This window comes from Mycteria americana, chromosome Z (genome assembly GCF_035582795.1).
Source record: "Mycteria americana isolate JAX WOST 10 ecotype Jacksonville Zoo and Gardens chromosome Z, USCA_MyAme_1.0, whole genome shotgun sequence".
Lineage (NCBI taxonomy): Eukaryota > Metazoa > Chordata > Aves > Ciconiiformes > Ciconiidae > Mycteria > Mycteria americana.
Genome location: NC_134396.1, coordinates 79,561,393 through 79,582,398, shown reverse-complemented (window position 1 = coordinate 79,582,398; position 21,006 = coordinate 79,561,393). Strand labels below are relative to the sequence as shown.

Sequence of the window (21,006 nt, the reverse complement as noted above, 5' to 3'; positions counted from 1 at the left end):
TTGTGATAACTAAAGCTTTGTTTTGGATGTTGTCCCAGGTATTATGAAACCGGGAGTATTAAGCCTGGAGTGATTGGAGGATCAAAACCAAAGGTCGCCACACCCAAAGTCGTTGAAAAGATTGCGGAGTACAAGCGCCAAAATCCCACCATGTTTGCCTGGGAGATCAGGGATAGACTCCTTGCTGAGCGAGTGTGTGACAACGACACCGTGCCCAGCGTCAGTTCAATTAACAGGTAAAGACCTGTGTGGTCCTGGGAAGGGACGCTCCTCGGAAGCGCTGTCACTGAATCCTCATTTGTTGGTGGGACTGGGTGTTTTGGGCTGTTTGCCAGAAATGCAGCTTGTGTGTGTTTCCGTGATGCATTTGGGGCTGGGGAGCAGCTGTGGGCTCACCTCGGCGGCCAAAGCATCACGGATTATGAGCGTTTCCTAGGAGTGGGCAGGTTCTGCTGCTGGCCTCTGCTTCTTTCCGGTCCTTTCCCCAGTCTGCGGGTCGCAGCCCTCGCCGGTAACGATCCTGTGTGTTTGCTCCCCGTGAGGCCTCAGTTCTGCTCGACGGGGGGGTTCGGTGGGATGTGCTTCCCTGGGGGGAAGGCTCAGACGGCCGCTGAGCTGGGCAGCAGCCATCTGGGGAAAGGGAGGCCCGGGTGCCTGGAGGAGGGGGCCCCAGGCACGGGTCTAAGGTACCACTTCTGTCCTCCTGACACCTCCTTGGTCTTGCTGAAGTTGGCCCAGAACTGTGCTGGCTGCTGCCTGCTACCGTCAGCGTGAACATCACCTGGGGAATTTGGTCGGTAGCTTTCGAGTGCTTCAGCCGTTTGCTTGTTACATGGACGCACTTAAGTGGCCTTGAATTGCTTTTGTAAAAACGGAGGAGAATCTCGTTTCAAGCCTCAGTCCTGCATTTGGGAGTTTTGCCCCGACCTTGCCAGGCAGGACTGGGCTCGCAGAGGGGTCTGGAGCTATACTAACCTCCTGCCGTCTCGGTTACACCTACTGTACTCGTCTGCTTCCTTCTGAGTCGAAGGATGTCTAAAGCTGGTGTTGAAAAAACCCGGTCAACTACTCTGTTATGGCTCCAGCCCTGCCAGAGCGATAATAAGGGATTAATGCTTGGACGGCAGAGCGCTTGGGCAGCCTCATGCTCACCCATGCCCCTGGCAAGCAGAGTCCTTTCATTTTCGCCCGGGAGCATGCTCTGTGCCGGGCTTCGACCTCACCGCGCTGGTGAGATGGGTTTCACTTGTGCGATCGCATGCAAATTCTTTGAATGCAGCTAGCTATAAAGTCCCATCTGTGTCCATGGACGTGAAATAAATTGATGCAATATTCTTTTATTGGCTATCCCAACCTGATTTGCATTCATGGAGTTGCCGCTTGAGTAGCCAGAGTGGCTTCCCCAGTGCTAGCGGAGAGTGGTGTCTCTGCCTTTCCGAACTGAACGTTGAGTCATATTTTCGTGTGTTTAAGAGCAAAAAATGGGTCAGTTCATGCGCAGCCTTTGCTGCTGCCTGGGAGCTCCTGACTCGCTGCGACTCCAGAGCAGCATTCAGTAACCCTGTGGACAAGACGTTTTCAGTTTTAAAAAGGATTTGAGAAATAATACGAACACCAGGAAAACTGAAGGAAAATCCCACTCTGACTGTCCTGAACTAACTAAGGGCAAACTCTGCTTCCGTGAAAGTCAGCTCAAGCCCTGCCATGTGAGAGGCATTGCTGCTGTGAGCAGCCCTGTTTTTATGTAGTAGGACTTCAAGCATCCCCCAAAAACCTACCAAGAAGGCAGTTACAGCTCTAGAAAAATGAGAGACCAAGTAGCTTCCAGCCATGTTTTGAGCCAGTTTCCATATTCTACCTCTTGCTGCGTCCCTGTGTGTTTGCACACTGATAATGTCCACAGACCCTCTGCCATTGCATCTGAAACCTCTTTCATGATCTGCCACCAAGTTTTTTGGCCGGAAATCTCATTCTTTCTCATCTGCTTGTGACTGTGGCTAAGATCTTTTCCTTTTGTTAAAGGTGTGAAATCCCTTTTTAGAAATGCAGGCAATGTTTTTGAGTCAGTCTGTTTACCCAGAGAATTGCTTTTGCCAGCCTAGGGGCACATCCTGAAAACCCAGATGAAACTATCATGACAAGAAACTTGGAATTCACATCAAAACACTTGGCTTTGATACTAAATCTTCCCAGTTCCACGCTGCAGTCTGTGGGATTTATCCTCATATTTAAAATTAAGTGTATACTTCATTTTGGTAGGGGTTTTGGTAGGATCATTTTGGCTCTGCTGGTAGGGACGTCACACGCCGAGGATGCAGACCCCTGCTCTGAAGGCACGGTGCCCTTACTCACCGCTGACACGCAGATCAGGGGCTGCCCTGTCGCCGCAGACCCGAACCCTCCGAAATCGCACCGGAGTTCCCGTCCTGCTGCGGGCAGGGTGACGCGGAGCAGGTGGCATTCCTGCACGGGGGGGGATGGAGCCGCCTCCCCGTGGAGGGGGGGATCCCCGGCCGTGCTGTTCCCTTCAGGGGAGCGTCGCTGCTCCTGGAGAACGGCGGGGCCGCCGGGGCGGGCTGCGCTCGGCACATCCCCGCCGCCGAGTGTGCCTTTTAGCAGATGAATTTGAGCTGCTGCCTCTGTAGATGAGTGAATAATAACTATTATTATTAATTAATAACATTAATTAATATTAATAATAGGCCACTCTTCCGCAGCAGGAGCAACTCTGTGTGATTAAGGCTTAATTAATCATTGCGATTAGTTTTGCTCAAATAAGCCGAGAGCTGTCCAGCTGCTTCGAAGTGCTCCAGTCCTCCGTCCCTCCAGAGATGAAGACGTTTATGTGTCAGAAGGACCCGGACACCCTTCCCTCGCCACGACGGCGAGGAGGCCTTGTGCAGGGCATTATTTCCACTCTTGCTCACGCAGGGTCCCAGGTCTTTGGCCGCGCTGCCCCGCCGAAGCTGCTTGCACAGCTCCCTCTGACCCCCGCCCCAGGCTGGCTGCTCCGGCCCGTGACCGGGGAATTTGCTGCTGGGGACCCATCCACCAAAGATGTCTGACAGCCACCAGCTTCGCGCTGGGGCTGGCAGCCGAAAGCTGGCTTACCGACAGACCAAGCCCCCGCCAGCCTCCATCGGACTCCGCAGAGGGACGGGGGAAGTGGGCGGTAGCGTGTCCTCTTCTGGGATGGGGCCAGGTGTCACCGGTGGTGGTTCTGTACCGGCTCATGCGGTGACTTTCAAGCAAGCAACTGCTGTTTGTTCCCATGAATGCATCCCCACGCCAGCTCCGTCTCGTGCCTCCCCTCCTCTCCCCTCTTCCAAATTCATGGCAGGCAGACATGGGAGAAGGGTTTGTTAGGTGAAGAGAGGAGAAGTGCTTACCACAGCATTACCGCTGCGTAAAGAGGGCATCAGGCAGGGAGATGTGCGGTAAGTGAGCAGCGTGCCTCCTTCAAGCCCGTTCTGATTCCGCTGCAGTCGGTGACAGAACTGTCTTACGTCCGGAGGCGTTTCAGATCCCATCTTTTCTTTTTTCACGGTGCATCGGCAGGTGAGCGCTTGGTAGAGGCCCTCCCCAGCTCTTCTGAGCAGCTGCACTCTGTCCTGCAACACAGCACGTGCCTGCTGGTTTTTCTGCATCTCTGAATTTTTCCTGATTGACATCATTATAAATCGGAGCAGAGCCCGTCCCCAGCGATGACAATGCAGTTATTCAGCTTTTAAGATTAGCATTTACTCCAACATGTTTTTGTTTTAATACTGATTTGGCTAAGCAAGTCCTTTTCTGAGGTATCCAAGTTCTTGAGCTGTGTCACTACCGTACCCGGGGCGGCCTAGGGACAGCCTTGCACATGTGTCCCAGCACCCAAGGGTGCAGATCACAGCCTGCTGGGATGTCTGGACCCAGAAGAGTCCAGCTCCCTGAGGAGGGGGTGTGGGGCCCAACGGGTGCCCAAATAGCAATGGCTGTCTCTTTCCCGGGCGGTGAGGACTAGGTCCTCCAAGGGACCGAAGCTCCAAACTCCGCAGCATCCCGAGGAGCGTGTGGGAGTCAGTCACCTAAATGTCCCTAATGCCAAAAATGCGCTGGAGGCAAAAACATGGTCCTGGGTCCACCCGCCAAACTTTGGCCATTCAGTGGATGACGATCGGATAATACGCAGAAAGGCATTTTTGTATTGATGTAGGTGTCCTGAACAGAAAAAATAGTGCCTCATGCCCCTGCAATTGTGTGCTTAATGCTAAGTAGTAATTTCTTTTCAACTACATACAGGATCATACGGACGAAGGTGCAGCAGCCACCCAATCAGCAGGTCCCAGCCTCCAGTCACAGCATAGGTAAGGAAAACTTTTTTTTAATAGAAAAAAAAATAGCATAATGGATTACAAATATTCTGAAGAACTTTTAATCATTCTTATGGACAGATAATTCTGCATAAAACACTTCAGCACACGTGCTAATGCGCCTTCTTTGTCATTCTCCAAGGGCTGAACATAGTAAATGAATTTTATAAATACTGCTAAAAGGTTTTGAATTTTACTGATTATTATGATAAATAGCTTTCACCATGAGACAGAAAATTGAAATCTAAACCAAAAAACCCCCACTAATGGGGGTCTATAGAATGTCAGATAATTAAAGTAATAAATCAAGAAAGGGATACTTATTCATAACATTTTCTGCATCATTAGTCAGTAAGTAGTTTTGAATGTGTTTTTTTCATCTATCAACCATCCCTTCCATAATTCTTTGTGCACTTGCAGTCTTGAGTGAAGAGGTAGCAAAACTTTCCGAAACTTTAATTCAGCCGCAGGCTGGCGATGCTGCGCCGGAGGCAGGCGGTGCTGCCGGAGGGGGTCCCCGGGAGGGACGTCCTGGCTGGCGAGGCGTCTTCAGCCCTTGACGAGGCTGACGGTGCCTGCCTGGGGCGGCCGCTCTGCCGTGCCGCAGCGGGGATGGAGGGGCTCGGTCAGGGCTCAGGGCTGGTGTCTTTTTGTCCTTGTTCCCTGAAAGCCGCCGGGGCACGGGTAAGCCCTTGCTCCATAGGCAGAAGGGACGCAGGGTGGGGGCCCCGGCTCCTCTCTGCCTTCACGCTCTCACCTGTGAAATGGGGAAATGCTTGCCGACCCCCTTGGCAAGGGTGGGCCGGCACCATGAGACACAGAGGGTGGGCACAGAGCTGCGTGAGCTCTGCGGGCTTGTCCAAGAAATCACGCCGCAGCCCCGTGTCCTGAGCCTTTCTCTCCAGGAAATGCCAAAACAGTCTCAAAGCCTCCCTCAATTTGCTATGGTGGCTTAAGGGCTGTCTCTCCCTGAGGAAAACAAGAGCAGAGAAGAGAAATCCTGTTTCTCAGGGCTTGGGGTTGACAGAGGCAGCAGGGATTGCCGACACAGGTTTGCTCCGTGTGGCCTGCGGCTGGGGATTTTCGGTGTGGTCCTGCAGAGGAACCCCCCATGCTCAGGAGCTGCACGGTGCTTTCTGGAGCGCGGGGATGTGCCAGTGCAGGCTCGCCCTGTGAGCAGGTGGAGGTGGCGGCGGTGCTGCCTCCTCTGCCTGCTTGCGTGCAGCCTCGGGCTCACACGGTGTCTGCAGCCCTGGCTACAGCTCCAGGCCTGTGTCGGCTGTGATGAGTGACCCCCCTTGGCTGGACGCAGCCAGCACCCTTTCCTGAGGGCTCTGTTGAAGCAAAGTGGATTTAGTTCATATTTTGGGGAGCCTCAGGGCCCTTCAGCCACGTGGCCCGCAGCTGGCCGTCCCTGGGTCCCCAGGCAACCCCCGCTGTCTGGGGTCTTCGCTGGCTGGAGGCTGGTGGCTTGGGTCCGCAGGGTGCGGGCAGCAAACCAAGCGCAGCCAGTGCAGGCTGCTGCACTCCCACGAGGCTCCTGCCCCGGGAGCTTGCTGGGGAGCCCGTTTGCGGAGGCTCCTCTCTCTGCACGGCCGCGCTCCCAGCCAGCTCATCACCCTGCTGATGACACGGGCTGCTGTGTCGCCTGCCGGGGTCCGCTGGCCTGAGCAGTGTCCCTTCCCGCCATGCCTCACTGAGGACGGGGCGACCGACCGCTAAAGCGAGGGCACCCCCCATCCCGCAGCGCACGGCCCCGGCCCCTTCTGACGGAGGCGAGGGGTGGCCGTGCCTCCACTCCCGCCGCTGCCCAGGGCTGCTGCGGCACGCCGCTGGGTGGGCTGGGCTGGGCTGGGCGGGGGTCCTTCCCCAGCTGGAGGGGCTGCGGTGGCTGGCAGAGCCCCAGCCCACCTCCATCACGCTGCGGGAGCCGGTGGCTTTTGGGTAGGCTGGCCCTCGCGTTGTCCTGCCTGCTGACCGCCTGGCCTTGCCTTGCAGCCTCCACGGGGTCTGTGACCCAGGTGTCCTCCGTCAGCACGGACTCTGCCGGCTCGTCCTACTCCATCAGCGGGATCCTGGGAATTGCCTCCCCCGGCACCGAGAGCAACAAGCGCAAGCGGGATGAAGGTAGTGGGAGCTGTTTTCTGGCGGGGTGTGCGTGCCAGCGCGCGGCGGGGAGCGGTGGGACGGGGCCGGGGCGGATGCTGCGTGCACGCCACGTGATGCAGCTGCGGATGCCGCCATCGCTGGCAGCTGTGGGGGGGTTTGGTCCCGTTTTGGCAGGCCTTTGCCAAGGTCACAGCCCACCTGGGGACCTTGGGCATGACCCGGTGGCCAGAGGCAGGACCTCTTTGAGGAGCAGGGGCTTGTCTGGGTGTTTCAGAAAGCGCTGTGGGCGTGTGTCACAGTTTTTAACCAGACCCTCCTCCCTTCTGGGGAACATTTCCTTGCCGCCAGTGAAAAGGGGAAGAGCCACCATTATGTTGACACTGTGTCCACCTGAAATATAAAATGTCAGAGACAGAAAATTAATGGCAGAGCTGTCTGCGGTGCTGCGTCTCTGCAGGTCCCCGCAGCGCCAGGGGCTTTTGTTGGCCCAGGGCATGGGAACGAGCACGGTCTGGTCGGGGCTGGGCATTGCCAGTGCTCCTCAGATCTGCTGCAGGGTTTATGGTCCTGCTTCACTGTGTCCTGGGCACTTTCCCAATGAAAACACTGCTTTGGAGAGAAGGGTGTTGGGGATAGAGTGGAAGGGAAAAGGAGAAATTCTGCGTTGGTGTCCTACAAAAGTGCCTTTAATCTAGAGCATCCCTTTTGTTTAGTAAGAGCTTACAGAGGCGAGTTGAGGCCAAGACTGTGGACGCGCGTGTGGTAGCGGAGGGGACACCAGAGCCTTAGCAGCGATGCCGCGGTTGTGGCTGCGGAGGGCACCGGGGGAGTGGTGGCTGCCTGCCCGCGGCAGCACCGGGGTGGGGTGCTGCCATCCCGCCCGACAGCAGGGCAGGCTCCTGCCCCGTGCGGGGAGCGCCCATCGTCCCCGGCTCCGGCAGCGCCAGCGCCACGCTGCAGCCAGCGCGGGTCTGATCCCTGTGGCCCCGCTGCCCCCGCTGCCCCCGCTGCCCGGCCCTGCAGGGATGGAGGGAGGAGCGGGCGGGTGGGCGGACGCTGCGGTGGCATTAACCGAACCCCTGGGGAACCCAGCTAAATTCGGGCGAGGTGCCCGCACTGCGCAAACAGGGCCGGGTGTCGGCAGATGCGCTGGTGGAAACGCCACGTGAGGTCGCAGAGTCGTGCTTGGTTTACTGAAACTGGGGGAAAAACTGCAGGAGGGTTTTGGGGCCAATTTCAGCCACGTGAGGACTGGCCCAATGGCGGGAGGATAAAACTCCCTGTGTCCAGGTACTTGCTGAATATGCTGTTGTTAGTTAACTCTGCTATCGTACATCTGATTTTTTTTTCCAAATCGAAGGCACAAGTGCATAGATAAATATATGCATTAAAGCAGGTGGGGCAGAAATTTTGTATTTTATCAGCCACGTCAAGAGAGAGGCCCTCTGTGCTGAAACCAGACGGCTCTGTCGCAGCCCTGTCCTGAAGCACTGTTTCTTGGGTGCCTGTGATTAAGAAGAATCTCTGGTTTAAACCTGAGAAGACTCTCTGGCTAAGAAACTAGAAGCTCCCAAAATTACAGAGAAAAAAATTAAAGGTTTCCTTGGAAAGATCAGAAGCAGAGCTGAGAAATTCCCCAGCTTTTGCCAGTTCACATTTAGAAGAGAGCACGTGATTTCTAAAACAACCCCCATTGTTTTGGCAGGATGAGTCATGATTTTTGAGCTCGTAAGCTGGAGAGTAATGCTGTCCTCAGCAGACCATTTAAACTGCTTTTATAATAGTCTCAGGGCTGCAGGTTTGGAGAGGCATAGGCAGATACTTCGCTTGTCTTTGTGTGTTTGAGAGGATCCCCAGGAGCATCCTTAACCCCTCCCCATCCCGCTCAGCACAAGGTCCCTCTGCACGGGCGGGCGCAAGGTGCCCACGGAGGCATCCCAAGGGTCCACGCTGCAGATGACAGGGAGGTGGATCGTGTGTGCTAGCCTCTAATGTGAAGAAGAGAAGCATGTCATCTAATTACGGCCTGTATCATGATGCAGATGCACAAGGGGGCAGAGTTAACTTTGCCATTTCCTGACTTTGGAGAGCCGGAGAGAGACTACCTCCGCATCGAGCCCCTCACATCATGTCTTTTGCCATGTCACACAATTTCTCGGGAGCTGCTGCAAGGTGTGTGCCTGCTGCTGTACCTCCGCGTACATCTCCTGTAGCCACAGGCTGCGCAGTGCTTGTCCGGTGGTCCCAGCTCCCCTTGGCCGGGGAGCGAGGTGGGGTGGGCTCGCCCCTCCGGCTTCCAGCTGCATCGAGCGCTCGGTGTGATTCATTACCCGGTTTTGTTCTCCTCACTCTTGACATTTTTTTAGCAGATGTCACCAGTCTTTAACCCAGTGGGGAGCTTGCTGGGTAGCAACAGGGGCAAACCAAATCAGACAGTCTTTATTGGTTTATATAGCTGAAGGTGTCATTTTTTTCCCTGTTGTAATATGGACTTGGAGCAGATGTGCCTTCGTGGGGGATCGGTTGCTTTCACTTGTGGTTAAAGGACATGCTACTGGAGGCTGACACAAGAAGCAGCCTGTTCTGTAACGAGGCAGAGAGATACCGTCAGCCGCCGCAGCCTCCAGCAGCGGAGGCTGCTGGGCAGCAATCTCACTGCTTCGCTTGCAGATTGCCTCCTTCGAGTTCCGTGGCTGCACGTTCGCCTGGCCCCGCAGCTCAGGAAGACGCTGTAGAGGAGGAGGTGGGTGGCAGGGGTGTGCACAGCCATCCTGCTGAGCTGCTCTGGGTGTGTTTTAGGGAAGCCAAGGGTGGGCAGCGAGACCCCGAGTCAGAGCGGGCTGGATGCTCCGTCTGGTGCTTACAGCCGGCAGCAGTGCAGGGATGGGTTTCACTCCACTGCTTGGAGCTAGTCGGGTGGCTGGCGGTGGTCCCGTAACGGGACACCCGACAGGGTCCGCATTTTTGGGAAATGCGGGGCATCCCTTGTCTGGAAGTCAAAGCCTGCTGAAGTGGGATTAAATAATCCTTGGTGAGCTGTGAGAGGAGGGCGAAAGGGAGCTGCAGCCGCAGGCAGGCGCACAGGAGTCCGGGCTAGAGATGGGGTGCAGGGCACGTTTTGGGGATGAGGGAGGTCGCTGGGCTGCGAGTGCTCTGGAGGAGGATCCGAGGAGCCTGTGAAAGGATGGGGGTGGCGGGGCCCAGGCAGGGAAGGCAGAGCCCACCCCTCCTTCTCCCTTCAGTCCTCTCTCCCCTAGCCCTGGTTTCCATCCTGCACGCTGTAGAGCTCTGCAGGTACGGGACAGCCGGCAGAAGAGCTTTAGCCCCACAGAGTGACGCTCCCGGCACGTTCGTGCCGTCCCAGCTGAGGGATCCTCAAGCAGGCGTGTGTGCCAGAGGCATGGGACGTGGCTCTCGCCTGGGACCTTCTCGAGAGCTGGTGCTGTCTCTGCAGGAGAGCAGCGTCTCTCCGTCAAAGGCAAGGCAAAGCCCAGGACTCCTGCTTCCGCGAGCCCTGTGTGCTCTGTGGGAGGCAGGCTGTCCGTGCTCCCCTTACAGCCGTGCTCATCTCCCCGGGGCGAGGGGAGCTTGTGGGGGGCGATGCCGGCTGCTGTAGGGACCAGCTCGGTGGAGAAGCACCATCACGCCTTGTGCAGAGCTCTCTGCTTGCCAGTCCGGGAGGGCTCGGGCTGCTCGGTCTGAGGACGTCGTGTCTGTCCATGGGTTTTGCCTTTGGCACAGGCAGCTGCTGCTCGTGCTCTGCTCCAGCTGGCAGTCGCTGTCGGGGCTGGCCTCGGGGCCGGGGGAAGAGGCTCGGTTCCCGAACCCTCGCAGAGAGCTGTGGCTGGCTCTCACTGGGTTTATGAACAGGGGTTGGAAGAATTATGTGAATCTCTGTTCTCACACCTCTTCCTCGCTTTACGCAATACGCAAACCATTTCCCTACAAGGGAATGACGACCTTTGGAGCAGATGTTGTGTATTGTGTTGGGGAACTTCATGCCTAGTGGTGAGTTTTCTACCAACCACCTGATGCGGCAGCTCTAGACATTTACATGCTTTTAGCTTAGCCCACTCCACGACCCACAGCTCGACGGATGCAGAAATATGCTCGTGCCCTGACTTTGACACTGAAACATGCAGGAATCTCCGATACTGGCAGCTGATAGGGGCGGTTTGCAAGCATGAACAGCAGCTGAGCCAGGCCGAAATCTGTTTGCGTACAGTACTTGCTCCCTAAGTCCAGGACGCCCGTTGTGTCACCAACACTGCATCTATGCCGCTAAACTAGAGACCACTGGTGCCCAGGCAGGAACTTCGGCTGGCCCATGCTGCGGTGGTTAACATGGCCACGGCATGATTTTGGCCTGTGCGAGCTGGCGTCCTCTCAGCCAGTGTCTGCAAACACAGGGGCTGGCACTGGCACGGGGGGGCATCACTCTGCTGCCCAGTGATGGTGCAGAGGATACAGAGTTTCCTCGCGGGGACGCAGGCTGTGCTAGACCAGTCGGCCTGTTTTCTTCCGTCGTGTAGATGCAGCTCCTTAGAGCAAAAGGCTACATGCAGCAATGAGCGCCTTACTGCAAACTGTCAGCTCGGCCCAGGCCCCTGCCAGGAAACGCCGTCGGAAGCAAATTGAGCAGGACACCCTCAACAAAGCACCGCGCAGGATGCGAGCGTCCGCTACCCACCCGCCTCTTCTTGCTGCAGAAAAGGTTTGGCAGATTTAAATACCTGCACCGAACAGCTGCACAGACCATATTTCAAATTCACTGGTATAGAGTCTTCTCAGCAGTGGAGGCATTTGGGGAATTGAAACCAGCATAGCAGGAGACCTTCACTCGTACGAGTTGTTTTGTTTCCATTCTCACCAACCATAACCCTACGTTGCTGTCAGCATCTGGTGTGATGATGTAGGTGCTTGTGCTTTGTTTTCTCAACTGAACTGTTTGAAAAATGCCTTTCCTTTAAACATAGACTTGGTATATTTAAAGGCGTTTGGGTCACAGCCTTCTGTCTGGGAGGATAAGCCTCCAAGAGGGGCAGGAACGCTAATGGGAATGAGAAGAAACTGAGGGTGGGTGCAATCCAGTGCCTTACAAAACCGTCCGATGTTACAATCACCACGTTTTCACGCAGGGTGCCCCTGGTTCGGCACGTCTGGGCACCCAGGCAGCGCTGACCCGCACGGCCGGCTGAAGCTGCCGGGCACGTTTCCGACGGTGCCAGTGCTGCAGCGGCTGCGGGAGATGCCTGCCTTGAGAACGGCCGACCAAGTGCTGTGCACTGACAAATGCGGACGCAAGCTCGCCGTGTCAGTGACACGTCTAGGGGGAGAGAGACCAGGAAAAGCAAAGCAAGCATGACTAAACATGAGTGAGGACTAATAATACAGACAGTATTTCTGCATTTGTGTCTTTCCTCTGTACCAGGCCCATGAACTATGTTTTCCCAGCGGGACAGAAACAAGCTACGCTCGCAGCTAGGCAGAGACTTGCAAGGCTGTGGGCACAGATGCCTTGGAGCCTGCACAGCAGACGGTCAGCAGCCTCGGAAGGGAGCACAATGCCCAGTAGGTGCTGCCAGGATCTTCTGTCGTCTCCTCTTGTGGCTGAGGGACAGTGCGGCTTCCAGGGCATCTATTCTAGGAGATTGGTGGGAAGGCTTGTAAAGTGCTTTTCCCCTTTGGTTTAGCTTTAGTTCTTGAAATGTTGAACACCAGAACCACAGCTGGTACCCAGCTCCACTGAGTGTGGGCAGGTACGATGTCCACAGCTCTGTCCCCATGTGAGCTCTGCCCTGTGACCTGCAGCGTATTCATGCGGCACGTGAATCGAGTCCAGGGGCACCCTCCTGCTTTGTCTTCTTGTGGCGGAAACAAACGTCTGCCCGTTCTGCCCTCTTGGTCCCACTGCCCTGCCCGTGCCGTCTGTCTGTCCTGACAGCAGAGACCTCCCACCTTGTCACTGAGCACCGTGCCATGGGAATGTCCGGGCTGGGCTGAAGCCCTGGCTGAAGCCTGCGGCTCACCTTGAGGGGTTATAAGGCCAGCCCTGCCAGCCACGGGGCTAGTTGTGAGCGTGTAAACCCCTTTTCCGGCCATGGCTTTCCAACTCTTCATAAACACAAAGTAGATCTCATTGGAGCTGCCTTGGCGATGGAGGATCTTTATTCTTCTGTCTTTGAGGGCTGAAATGTGGGTCTCCTCTGGTCACCCATGGGCCCCTTTCCTGGCAGCCAGTGCTGGCAGGGGACCTGGGTCCTGGCTTTGTGAGCGTTCTCCGGGTACCGCTCATCCCGGGGCACCTCTGGTGAGATACTGCTCCGGTGTAAAAGCCCTCTCCTCTCTTGGGGTTGGGATCTCCTCCCACTCCAGACTTACTCCTTGGAGTTTCCTGAATAGGTTTAGGCACTTTTGGCCTGGGGAGTTTGAGCATCCCCGTCGGGGAGGAGTTGCTGAACGAGGGTCACAGCGCTGACGGGGACCGCGGGGCCTTGGGCAGTTGCTGGCGTGGGCGTGCAGGAGGTGAGGGAGCCCACAGAGGTGTTTGTATTGTCTGTCCATGCTTCAGGGCATCAGCAGGAGTAAAATACGCATTGCAGCCAGCGGGTGATGGAGTTCAGTGCAGAAATTAACCACTGTTGAGATCCCATCTTGACAGAAGTCCCTGTAGCTCCTCTCACCCCAGATAAGGACCTGAGCCTGACAGTACGTGGTGGGGATCGATATTGTCCTCTCCAGCTCTTCCCTGGGGTCTTCTGCACCGTGCAAGTGATGTGCAAAGGAATGAAGCCTTTGGGAATCTGAACCGCAAGGGAAACAGTCAAAGACAGAGACTGTGAGGGGAAAAAAGCAGGAGGTTAGGGAGAGAAAAAAAATCACCTGCCAATAGAAACTTGGACTTTGTGATACCAAAGTGCCAAACTGTAAGTCCGGGCAGTGATGAGTGGGGAAGGGGCACCGGGAGGGACGGCCGAGCGAGTGGAGAGGGGGACTGGCTGTCCCTCCTGGCCGTACCGCACTGCAGCGGTGATGCCCGCCTGGAGCACGGGGGGATGCGGGTGCAGACCCCGCTGCCGAGTCAGCGATGGCCGGAAAGAGGAAGTGGAAAAGTGCATAAAAGGTGGGAAACCAAACGCTCCGTAGGGCAGGCTGTCAGGTGAAACGGGTGGAGTCGCCCAAGTCCACGCAGAGGTTAAAGAGAAAGAAGCCCCTTCCGGAGTCCCGGGAAAGTGCTGGAGTGTAATAATTTCCAGGCCCACTTCAGCAATGCTTACTCACTGGAGTTGTCTTTACTCCTGGGGATAACTCCACTGACTATAATGAGGTGAAGCCTTTGAAGGGAGTGAGGTTTCACAGGGTCAGCAAGTGCTGATTTGAATTTCTCCTGCTGATGCAGATCATCCTGTGCGTTCAGGGATCCTTTCCTGGTGTTGCAGAGAGGGGTGAGCTGTTTGTGCCACCGGATCGTTAGCTCCTCAAAAGAGACGGTTTTCCCCACCACACGGACACTGAAATCATCCTTTTAAATAGAGTTTGATCCAGACTTTGCTAGTTACATTGCAGTGATGGCTTCATCTGTTTTATATCCGATGTAATCTATGGCTTGGTGAAGGTTTGGTTTTTTTTTTTAATTTCATTGAAAGCTTTTTCCTGAGTCCTTGGATATAGTTTCCCACAACACTGGGGCTTTTGTTTTGTTTCACTCTCTGCATTTGCCTTTTGTGCACCTTACACAGGGCATTCTGAATGCGCTGAAGTGGCAGCAGCCTCTGGCCACGTTGGTGGACACCACCAGTGACGGTGTCACCCGTGGATGGTGGTGGCTTCACACCACGAGTGACATTGTCACCCATGGATGGTGGTGGCTTCACACCAGCAGTGACGGTGTCACCTGTGGATGGTGGTGGCTTCACACCAGCAGTGACATTGTCACCCATGGATGGTGCTGGTTTGACACGAGTAGTGACGGTGTCACCCATAGATGGTGGTGGCTTCACACCAGCAGTGACGGTGTCACCCGTGGATGGTGGTGGTTTGACATGAGTACTGATGGTGTCACTCGTGGATGGTGGTGGGTGTCTGGAGGGGGAGTTTGACTCCCCCATGGCATGAGACTAAAACCCTTGGGTGTTCCCAAGAGCCACCCTCCATCTGCGGGGTTATTGGTGCTGAGCCGGTCGTCCCGGACAGTAACAAGTGGGGCTCAGCTGGCACAGGATTTCTCTTTGAGAGAAGAAGAGAATATTTTGACATTCCTCATGAAATTCTAGGGAAAAAAGAATAAATGTGAGTCAGTTCAGCTCTCAGCTGCAGCAGCGTTAAAATGGTGTAGGTTTGCTCTCGGCTTCTGAGAAAGTTCTGCACATCTAAATTTGTGAAAATGAAACAAAAAGCCATTTCAGCACCCAAACCGTGCTCTTCCGACATTTGAGGGCGATGTGTTCCTACGAGCGCTGCTGAGGCAGGATGGTGTTTCTGGGGAGGGAAGGACCAACCTCTGTCCAGCCGGGTGATGGAGCCTGGGGGCTGAGGTCCTCCATCGCGGGGACAAATGCCTTCAGCTCTGTAGGACGGTGGGAGCATCCTGTGCTCTTACAGCCCTCCGTGTGCTTCCCAGCTCCCCAGTGACACCCTGAGCTGCGAGCATGCTGAACGCCTGGGGCTGCCTGCGTCCCTGTACGCTGGGGTACCAGTGCCAGCACATGACCTCTTCGGGGTCCCTGTGGACGTGCGGCACGGCCGGGCGGATGGCCGTGGCTGGCGGGCAGCTGTCCCCGGGGGAGGACATCCCCATGGCCTCACTCCTGAGGGGTTCGGAGGGATGGGCTGGTTCTGCCCCGGCCGTTGGTGATGCTTGCCTGTGGGTGGTTTTGCGCGTTCACAGCTCAATGCAGGAAAACTCCCCGCCAGCGCAGCTGCCCTTTCCAAGTGAGCGGGTTACCGGCTGTCTTGTGCGCATGTCAAGCGTGTTTGTCACTTTCCTCCTAATGCAGTCCCCGGGGCCCCTATTTTCAGGAGAGCTCTCCTCCAGCTCCGGGGTGAAGCCCTGCTGGTTTGCCACCGGCTTCGGTGGAGCGGGGATTTTCCCGGAGCTATGTTAATGAAAAGCCCAGACTTCCACCACTCCTTACAGCCCTGCTGTAGCTCCAGCTGTTCTCATCAGGAGCTGTCGAGTGCTAGATGCTTTTCAAGGAATAACCTCTTCATATAGGTTTAGCTAAAATCCAGTTTAGGGGTAGACGTCTTGTCAGATCGTCCTGATTGTGCCAGTACTGGGGCTGGCCAGGATTCTTTTGCAAGAATGCATTTTCCAAAGAAAAAGCAGTTTTGTGGAAAAGCAGGACTTGTCAATGTTGATGGATGTTTGTTATAAATGCTAATATAAAATAAAATAGAAAGGTCATGAGCAAGATGAATTATTCTGATTTTATTGAGAAATTGGTGGCATCCAGAGAGGAGGAAGTACTGAGGTGCAGTTGCAGTGCGTGTATGTACATATGTATCTATACAGAGCATGTATGTACATACCTCTAATGTCTCTATCACCTACATACATATACAGAGAGAGGTGGTAAAAGTTTTGCCTTAGGATGGATATTTTTTGCACAGACTTTCACAATTACCTTTGCACATCGTAAATGATGATAGCGATCTTTGAGAGGACTGGAGAACAAAACCAAGAAGAGAAAAGATTGTTGTTTGGGTTTTTGGTGGTGTGCCGGTTATTTTTGTGACTTTCAAATTATGCACTTGAGCGAGAGGAGGGTTGCACACTTTGTGTCGTGATGTGCGACGCTGGACTTCCCCCTTTTTTCCCCGTGTGTAGATCCACGTCGCTCGGGTCTGTCAGAATATGCCTGCGCTGTTAAAATAAATGCTTCAATGTCAAGCGTGTAAGGGGAGCTCTGGGGAGCTGCGGCCAGCTCAGCGCGCGTTTACCCTGGAAGAGAGAGATGTGGCCAGTTGGAGACGGTGCTGGGGGAGACACAGGGGCTATTCCCACATGAAAGGTCCAATGCCAAAGCATTAAGAAAATGATTTGGCACTTCAGCGGCAGCAGGAACTCTCCGAGTATCATGTATTTTGGTGTCAGGCTTCCTCTGTGCCCCCTGGAAACGGTAACGGCTTTCCCCTCGCCTTGTCCCGTGCTCACTCTGCACGGCCGGGGCGACTGCCCGTGCCGGGGCGCGGGTCGGCCAGGGTCTCCGTCCCACCTTCCGAGTCTGCTCTGCTTCCTGGGGGAACAGTGAACTGGATTCTCCCGCGGGTAATGGCAGGTTAGCTGCCTTCTCCATGGTTGCACAAAATGCATTGCTAGTACCAGGATTATCACGTAGGACTGAAATCTGCTTCTGTTGCAGCTGGTGCAAGATTTGATTCGAGCTTACTGGGATTTTAAAGTCAAAATTATTTTCTTGGCTGAAATGACAAACTCCTGAAATCCTGAATGATAGTGGAAAACCACTTTTTCTGTTGGTGCTTTGGAAAGAGCCAGAGTTAATATTTTAAGCTGTAATTGCTGTTGTTGCTAATCGGGAAGCTCCTGGTAAGCAGACAGCACAAAATCAGTGAAATGCAGAAAACTGGGGTGTCCTGAGACTGGAAGATTTCTCCAGTTCAGTTTTTGTCTGTCATGGCCTTTGTGTGTGCTCTTTGCACTGAGCGTTGTTTACTGCTAGAGGTAGTTGTGCAGTATTGACTGAATCCTGCCAATTTTGCCCTCTCCTAGCATTTGTGGAATAGTCCCATTATTTACAAATCTATCCCGTTATTCAACAGACGTTGGAACGAAACGTGGCACAGGCTGTGGGATTATTTGCACCAGGCTTGGTGTCTGCATTTTGCACTTTGTGTGGTTTTTAAATAATTGCATGAATGTCTGGTCATACTGAGTTTGCAGAAGTATTGGACACATACCCGCAGGTTGTCTATATTGTCTGGATGTTCCTAAGTCAAGAAGACCACCTTTACAGATCTGTCATGGCGTAGTGACCAGGATACACCAAAGCCTGGAGGGAGCTGTAGTACTTAGAAAGGACAGCCGTTTACTCGCTGTGCACCGTGCTGGAGCACAAAACCCTGGGGCAGGGCTTGTTGTGCCATGGAACTGCGGGAGGAAATAGGGGAAGATGCGTTTTGCAGCACGTGTGCAGTGGCTCCAGTGCAGCCGGCGTGAGCAGGGCACGTGCACGTGCCGTCAGCCTCTGGTGCTCGGGCTTTGTGCGTGCCCCGCGCGTCCCGAGGCGTGGGCACCCTGCGCGTGCCCAGCGGCTGCCTGGGGCCCCAGAGCTCCAGCAGCCCAGGCAGCGCAGCCGCAGCCATCAGCAGCCATCAGCAGGAGCTTTGAGCAGAGGGCAGGACGTCCAGATGTGCTGCAGAGATAGCCACATCCCTCTCTTTGTTGTTTTTTTGCTTGAGCAGACTTTTCAGATGGCAAAAGAAGACATAGTTGGGAAAATGCAGAGATACAGTGTTCCTGCCTGCCCTAATAACATGTATGTGTCTGATAGATGAAGTATTCCACTGATGTTTTGCTGAACTTCCACAAGAAGATGAATTTTAACTTGTTCCCCCACTTCATATTCAGCTAGGCTTCTTTTTCTGCCTGTGCCTCTGGGCAGTTGTCCCAGGTGGTCCCTGAGCTCCAGCTCTCCTGCCGGGACAGGGCGGGCAGAGCACTCGTGCTGACGCACCCCACCGATAGCTCCGGAGCAACTTTGCAAAAGCTTTTCCTTGGAGTCGGGTTCAGAGCCACGGCCTTTGCTTTCTCTATTTATTTCCTTCATGAACCTCAGCTGTGGACACTGGTGTGTACATGGAGGTGCCTGCACAGCTGCTTCCTCGTTTTTGTGTGTTCTTGCTTCTGGGACAGCGACCATCCACATAACGATGCCCATGACTTCAGAGATGGGAAGAGCAGTTGAAGTGCTTGGACTCCTGAAAGCAACCAATGTCTTTTCTTCTGGCAGATGCCTAGAAAATTTGAGTGTGGAGTTTTCCCATGTTTTATCTCCTCTGAGAATCTGCTGAGAGATATTTGTAATTACCGTATACTTATGGTAATTAATTTAAGGTTATGGCTCTAGCAGGAGACTGATTTTCCTTTGCTGCTGCAGTTCCACGTTACAGGTGGAGATTGGAATCCAAGGATCTTTAGCTAAGGTGCCTCTCCAGACCCCGTGTTGGAGGAAAATCTAGTTAAAATCTCCTGTCACTGGGCCCTGATCTGGCTGATTTGTAGCATGGCAAAAGAGATGTCTATAGCGGAGGTCAGGGTATTGGAAATCTGTCAGGGACTAACATCGGCGAAACGCAATGGCTTTCTGATCGCGTGGACGCTCCATCTTCATAAAACAGCATCCCTGTAGCTGTGTACCGTGGTGCTGAAGCAGTGGAACATGTGAAGGCTGCATCTGCAGCTCTCTGAATTTCTTTAGTCGCAGGCCAGCTAAGAACGTGTGGCTGTTGCCAGCACTTTGTTGTCAGAAACTTTCTGCAGCCCCGTCATCGTGGGACTCTAACATCTTGCAAATAGGTGCAGAGCCAGAGAAAAGATGTCTCTTGCAGTTCTGAACGTCAGGGATGCAGGCCAGGTGCTGTAGGGATGCTTTTCTTGTGGGAACGGTGCTGTCACTGAGGGAAGGTGCTTCTTTCAGATGCTTTACACAAATCACATCACCTTTTAGTCAAAAAAGTGAAGAATGCAATCTAAAAAGCAAACTTGCAGTGAGGAGACCTCTGAAAGAACCATTTTGCTCACGGGGCAGAGCTTAGTTTTGCCTTGTTGTGGCAGTAACTGGTCAGACACTGGATTTTGCCTGGTGCGTTGCCCTGCGGGAGCTGCTGTGAAAGGGCTTTTGCCTCCACCCCACCACTTCTGATGGCCGCGGTGCGTCTCCTCTTCGCCTGTTTCGGTGCGTCGTGAGAGAGAGGAGGCACAGCCCCAAGGGAGAAGCTGCGAGACAGCTGCTGCACAAGTGCGCACATCCAAGGCTTTGTGGGGGCTGAGCATTTCAGGTGAAGAAACCAGAACGTCTTGTATCGACGAAACACGCTTCAGCCCCCCACTGATAATTCTGAGCAATTACTGTTGGACTTTGTGGTCAAGGTATTCCTCCTGGTTTCACTTTCCTTGCAATATAATTTTCTGTAGCTGCTGTCTCTGGGCCATTTGCATGTCAGATCGTTCTTTGGGAGGTCTCATAATGAGGAGTTGTCGTAGGGCACGGTGGGCTGCAGCTGCCTGGCCGCCCTGAATACGGTTCCTTTGAGTCAGACAGATTTTGTGGTGGAGGCTTTTAAAAGATTCAGATCCTTCAGATATGGTACTGATTTCTTCACTCTCTGATATAAGGCTCAAGGCGCATGCCTGAGCGCAGGCAGCTGGTGCGGTACCTGGCCTGTTAACTGGAAAGCCCTCAGCGATGCCCACTGGCGTGGGGTCGGACCCTAGCAAAGCGGGGGGGGCGCGTTCCTGCTCCCTCTGCTCGGCCTGTCCTCGGCTGGAGGCGAAGGGAAGCTCCCAGACCAACGCACGTTGTCTCCCCGCTCAGAGACCGTGTTCGCTGGCTCCTGCGGTTGGAGAGAGCTCAGGAGCCTCCTGCCGTGTCAACGGGGCTCCTCTGCGTCTCCTCCCGTCTGCCTGTAATGGATTTTACACCTGAGCGGTTATTTTTGGTGGTACAATTCCTACCTGTCCCAAATGGGACATTTTGTCTCTTGTTACAATTCACAGAGCTAGACGGGGCTGCTGGTTTCATGCTGTGCAGCATCGACACATGATGCCCTTGTAAACATTACTGTCAGCAGTGGCAATTCCATCTCTATTGTCCCAATAAGATTTCATGCTTGACAGTGCCTGACTTTTTTTTCCATAAGTCGACTAATAAGAAATAGTCATGTAGTGGGTTTTTCCTTCTCTGATTCCTCGGATTTCCGATTGCTTCCCCGAGAACTGGCACCTGGCCATTCTCCCCCCGTTCTTGCCCCAGTTTCCTCCCAGGCGCGAGGACGCAGGAGGTGGCATTTCTGGAAGAGTGAGGTTTTGTGACACAGCAGAGCCTGTCTTCTCCTGCCTAGCCCCCGTCGGGGGCACAAAGAACAGTCCCCATCTGTCATGGCTGTGGCTGGCAAAGGGGAGAGTGGCCAAGGCCTGGCGCAGGTGGTCCAGGATGGGAGGAACATAATTATAGATGTGACTGAGTCAAGGAATTTTTTTTTGGAACTGTTTAGGTGTGTGGCTTTGAGTTTTGAATTTGCCAAACTCTTCAGTTTACCCGTTCTCCATCTCTTACACCCACATGGTCCTTGTAGCAGAGGTATTGGGTTCCTCATGGTTTGATCACCACAGCACCTTAGTGGGTCAGTTTACCTTAAAGAGGGAGGTCAGCGTATGGGGATGCAGAGAAATCTGTCCGTGGTTCCCGCAGAAGTTAGTGTCCAGCACGTGAAATCCATGTAAACCCCTCGGACCTCTTGGCCTTGTTCCCGTTTGCCAGGTCACCCTTCCAGAGCCTCGTGACAGCCAGGGTAAGTTCCTGGG

General features: G+C 54.3%; 1 protein-coding gene across 7 annotated transcripts in view; it reads left to right on the top strand.

Annotated features, from left to right (window-relative positions):
• PAX5 (paired box 5) overlaps positions 1 to 21,006 on the top strand; it is a 140,485-nt gene that overhangs the window by 11,816 nt on the left and 107,663 nt on the right. For 5 of the 7 annotated variants that reach the window (XM_075526692.1, XM_075526689.1, XM_075526688.1 and 2 more), the window contains exons 3-5: positions 39 to 236; positions 4,282 to 4,346; positions 6,351 to 6,479. In XM_075526692.1, coding sequence (XP_075382807.1) covers positions 39 to 236; positions 4,282 to 4,346; positions 6,351 to 6,479 — 392 coding nt within the window. The remainder of the gene's footprint in view (positions 1 to 38; positions 237 to 4,281; positions 4,347 to 6,350; positions 6,480 to 21,006) is intronic. The other 2 variants (XM_075526695.1, XM_075526694.1) reach the window with 2 other exon arrangements.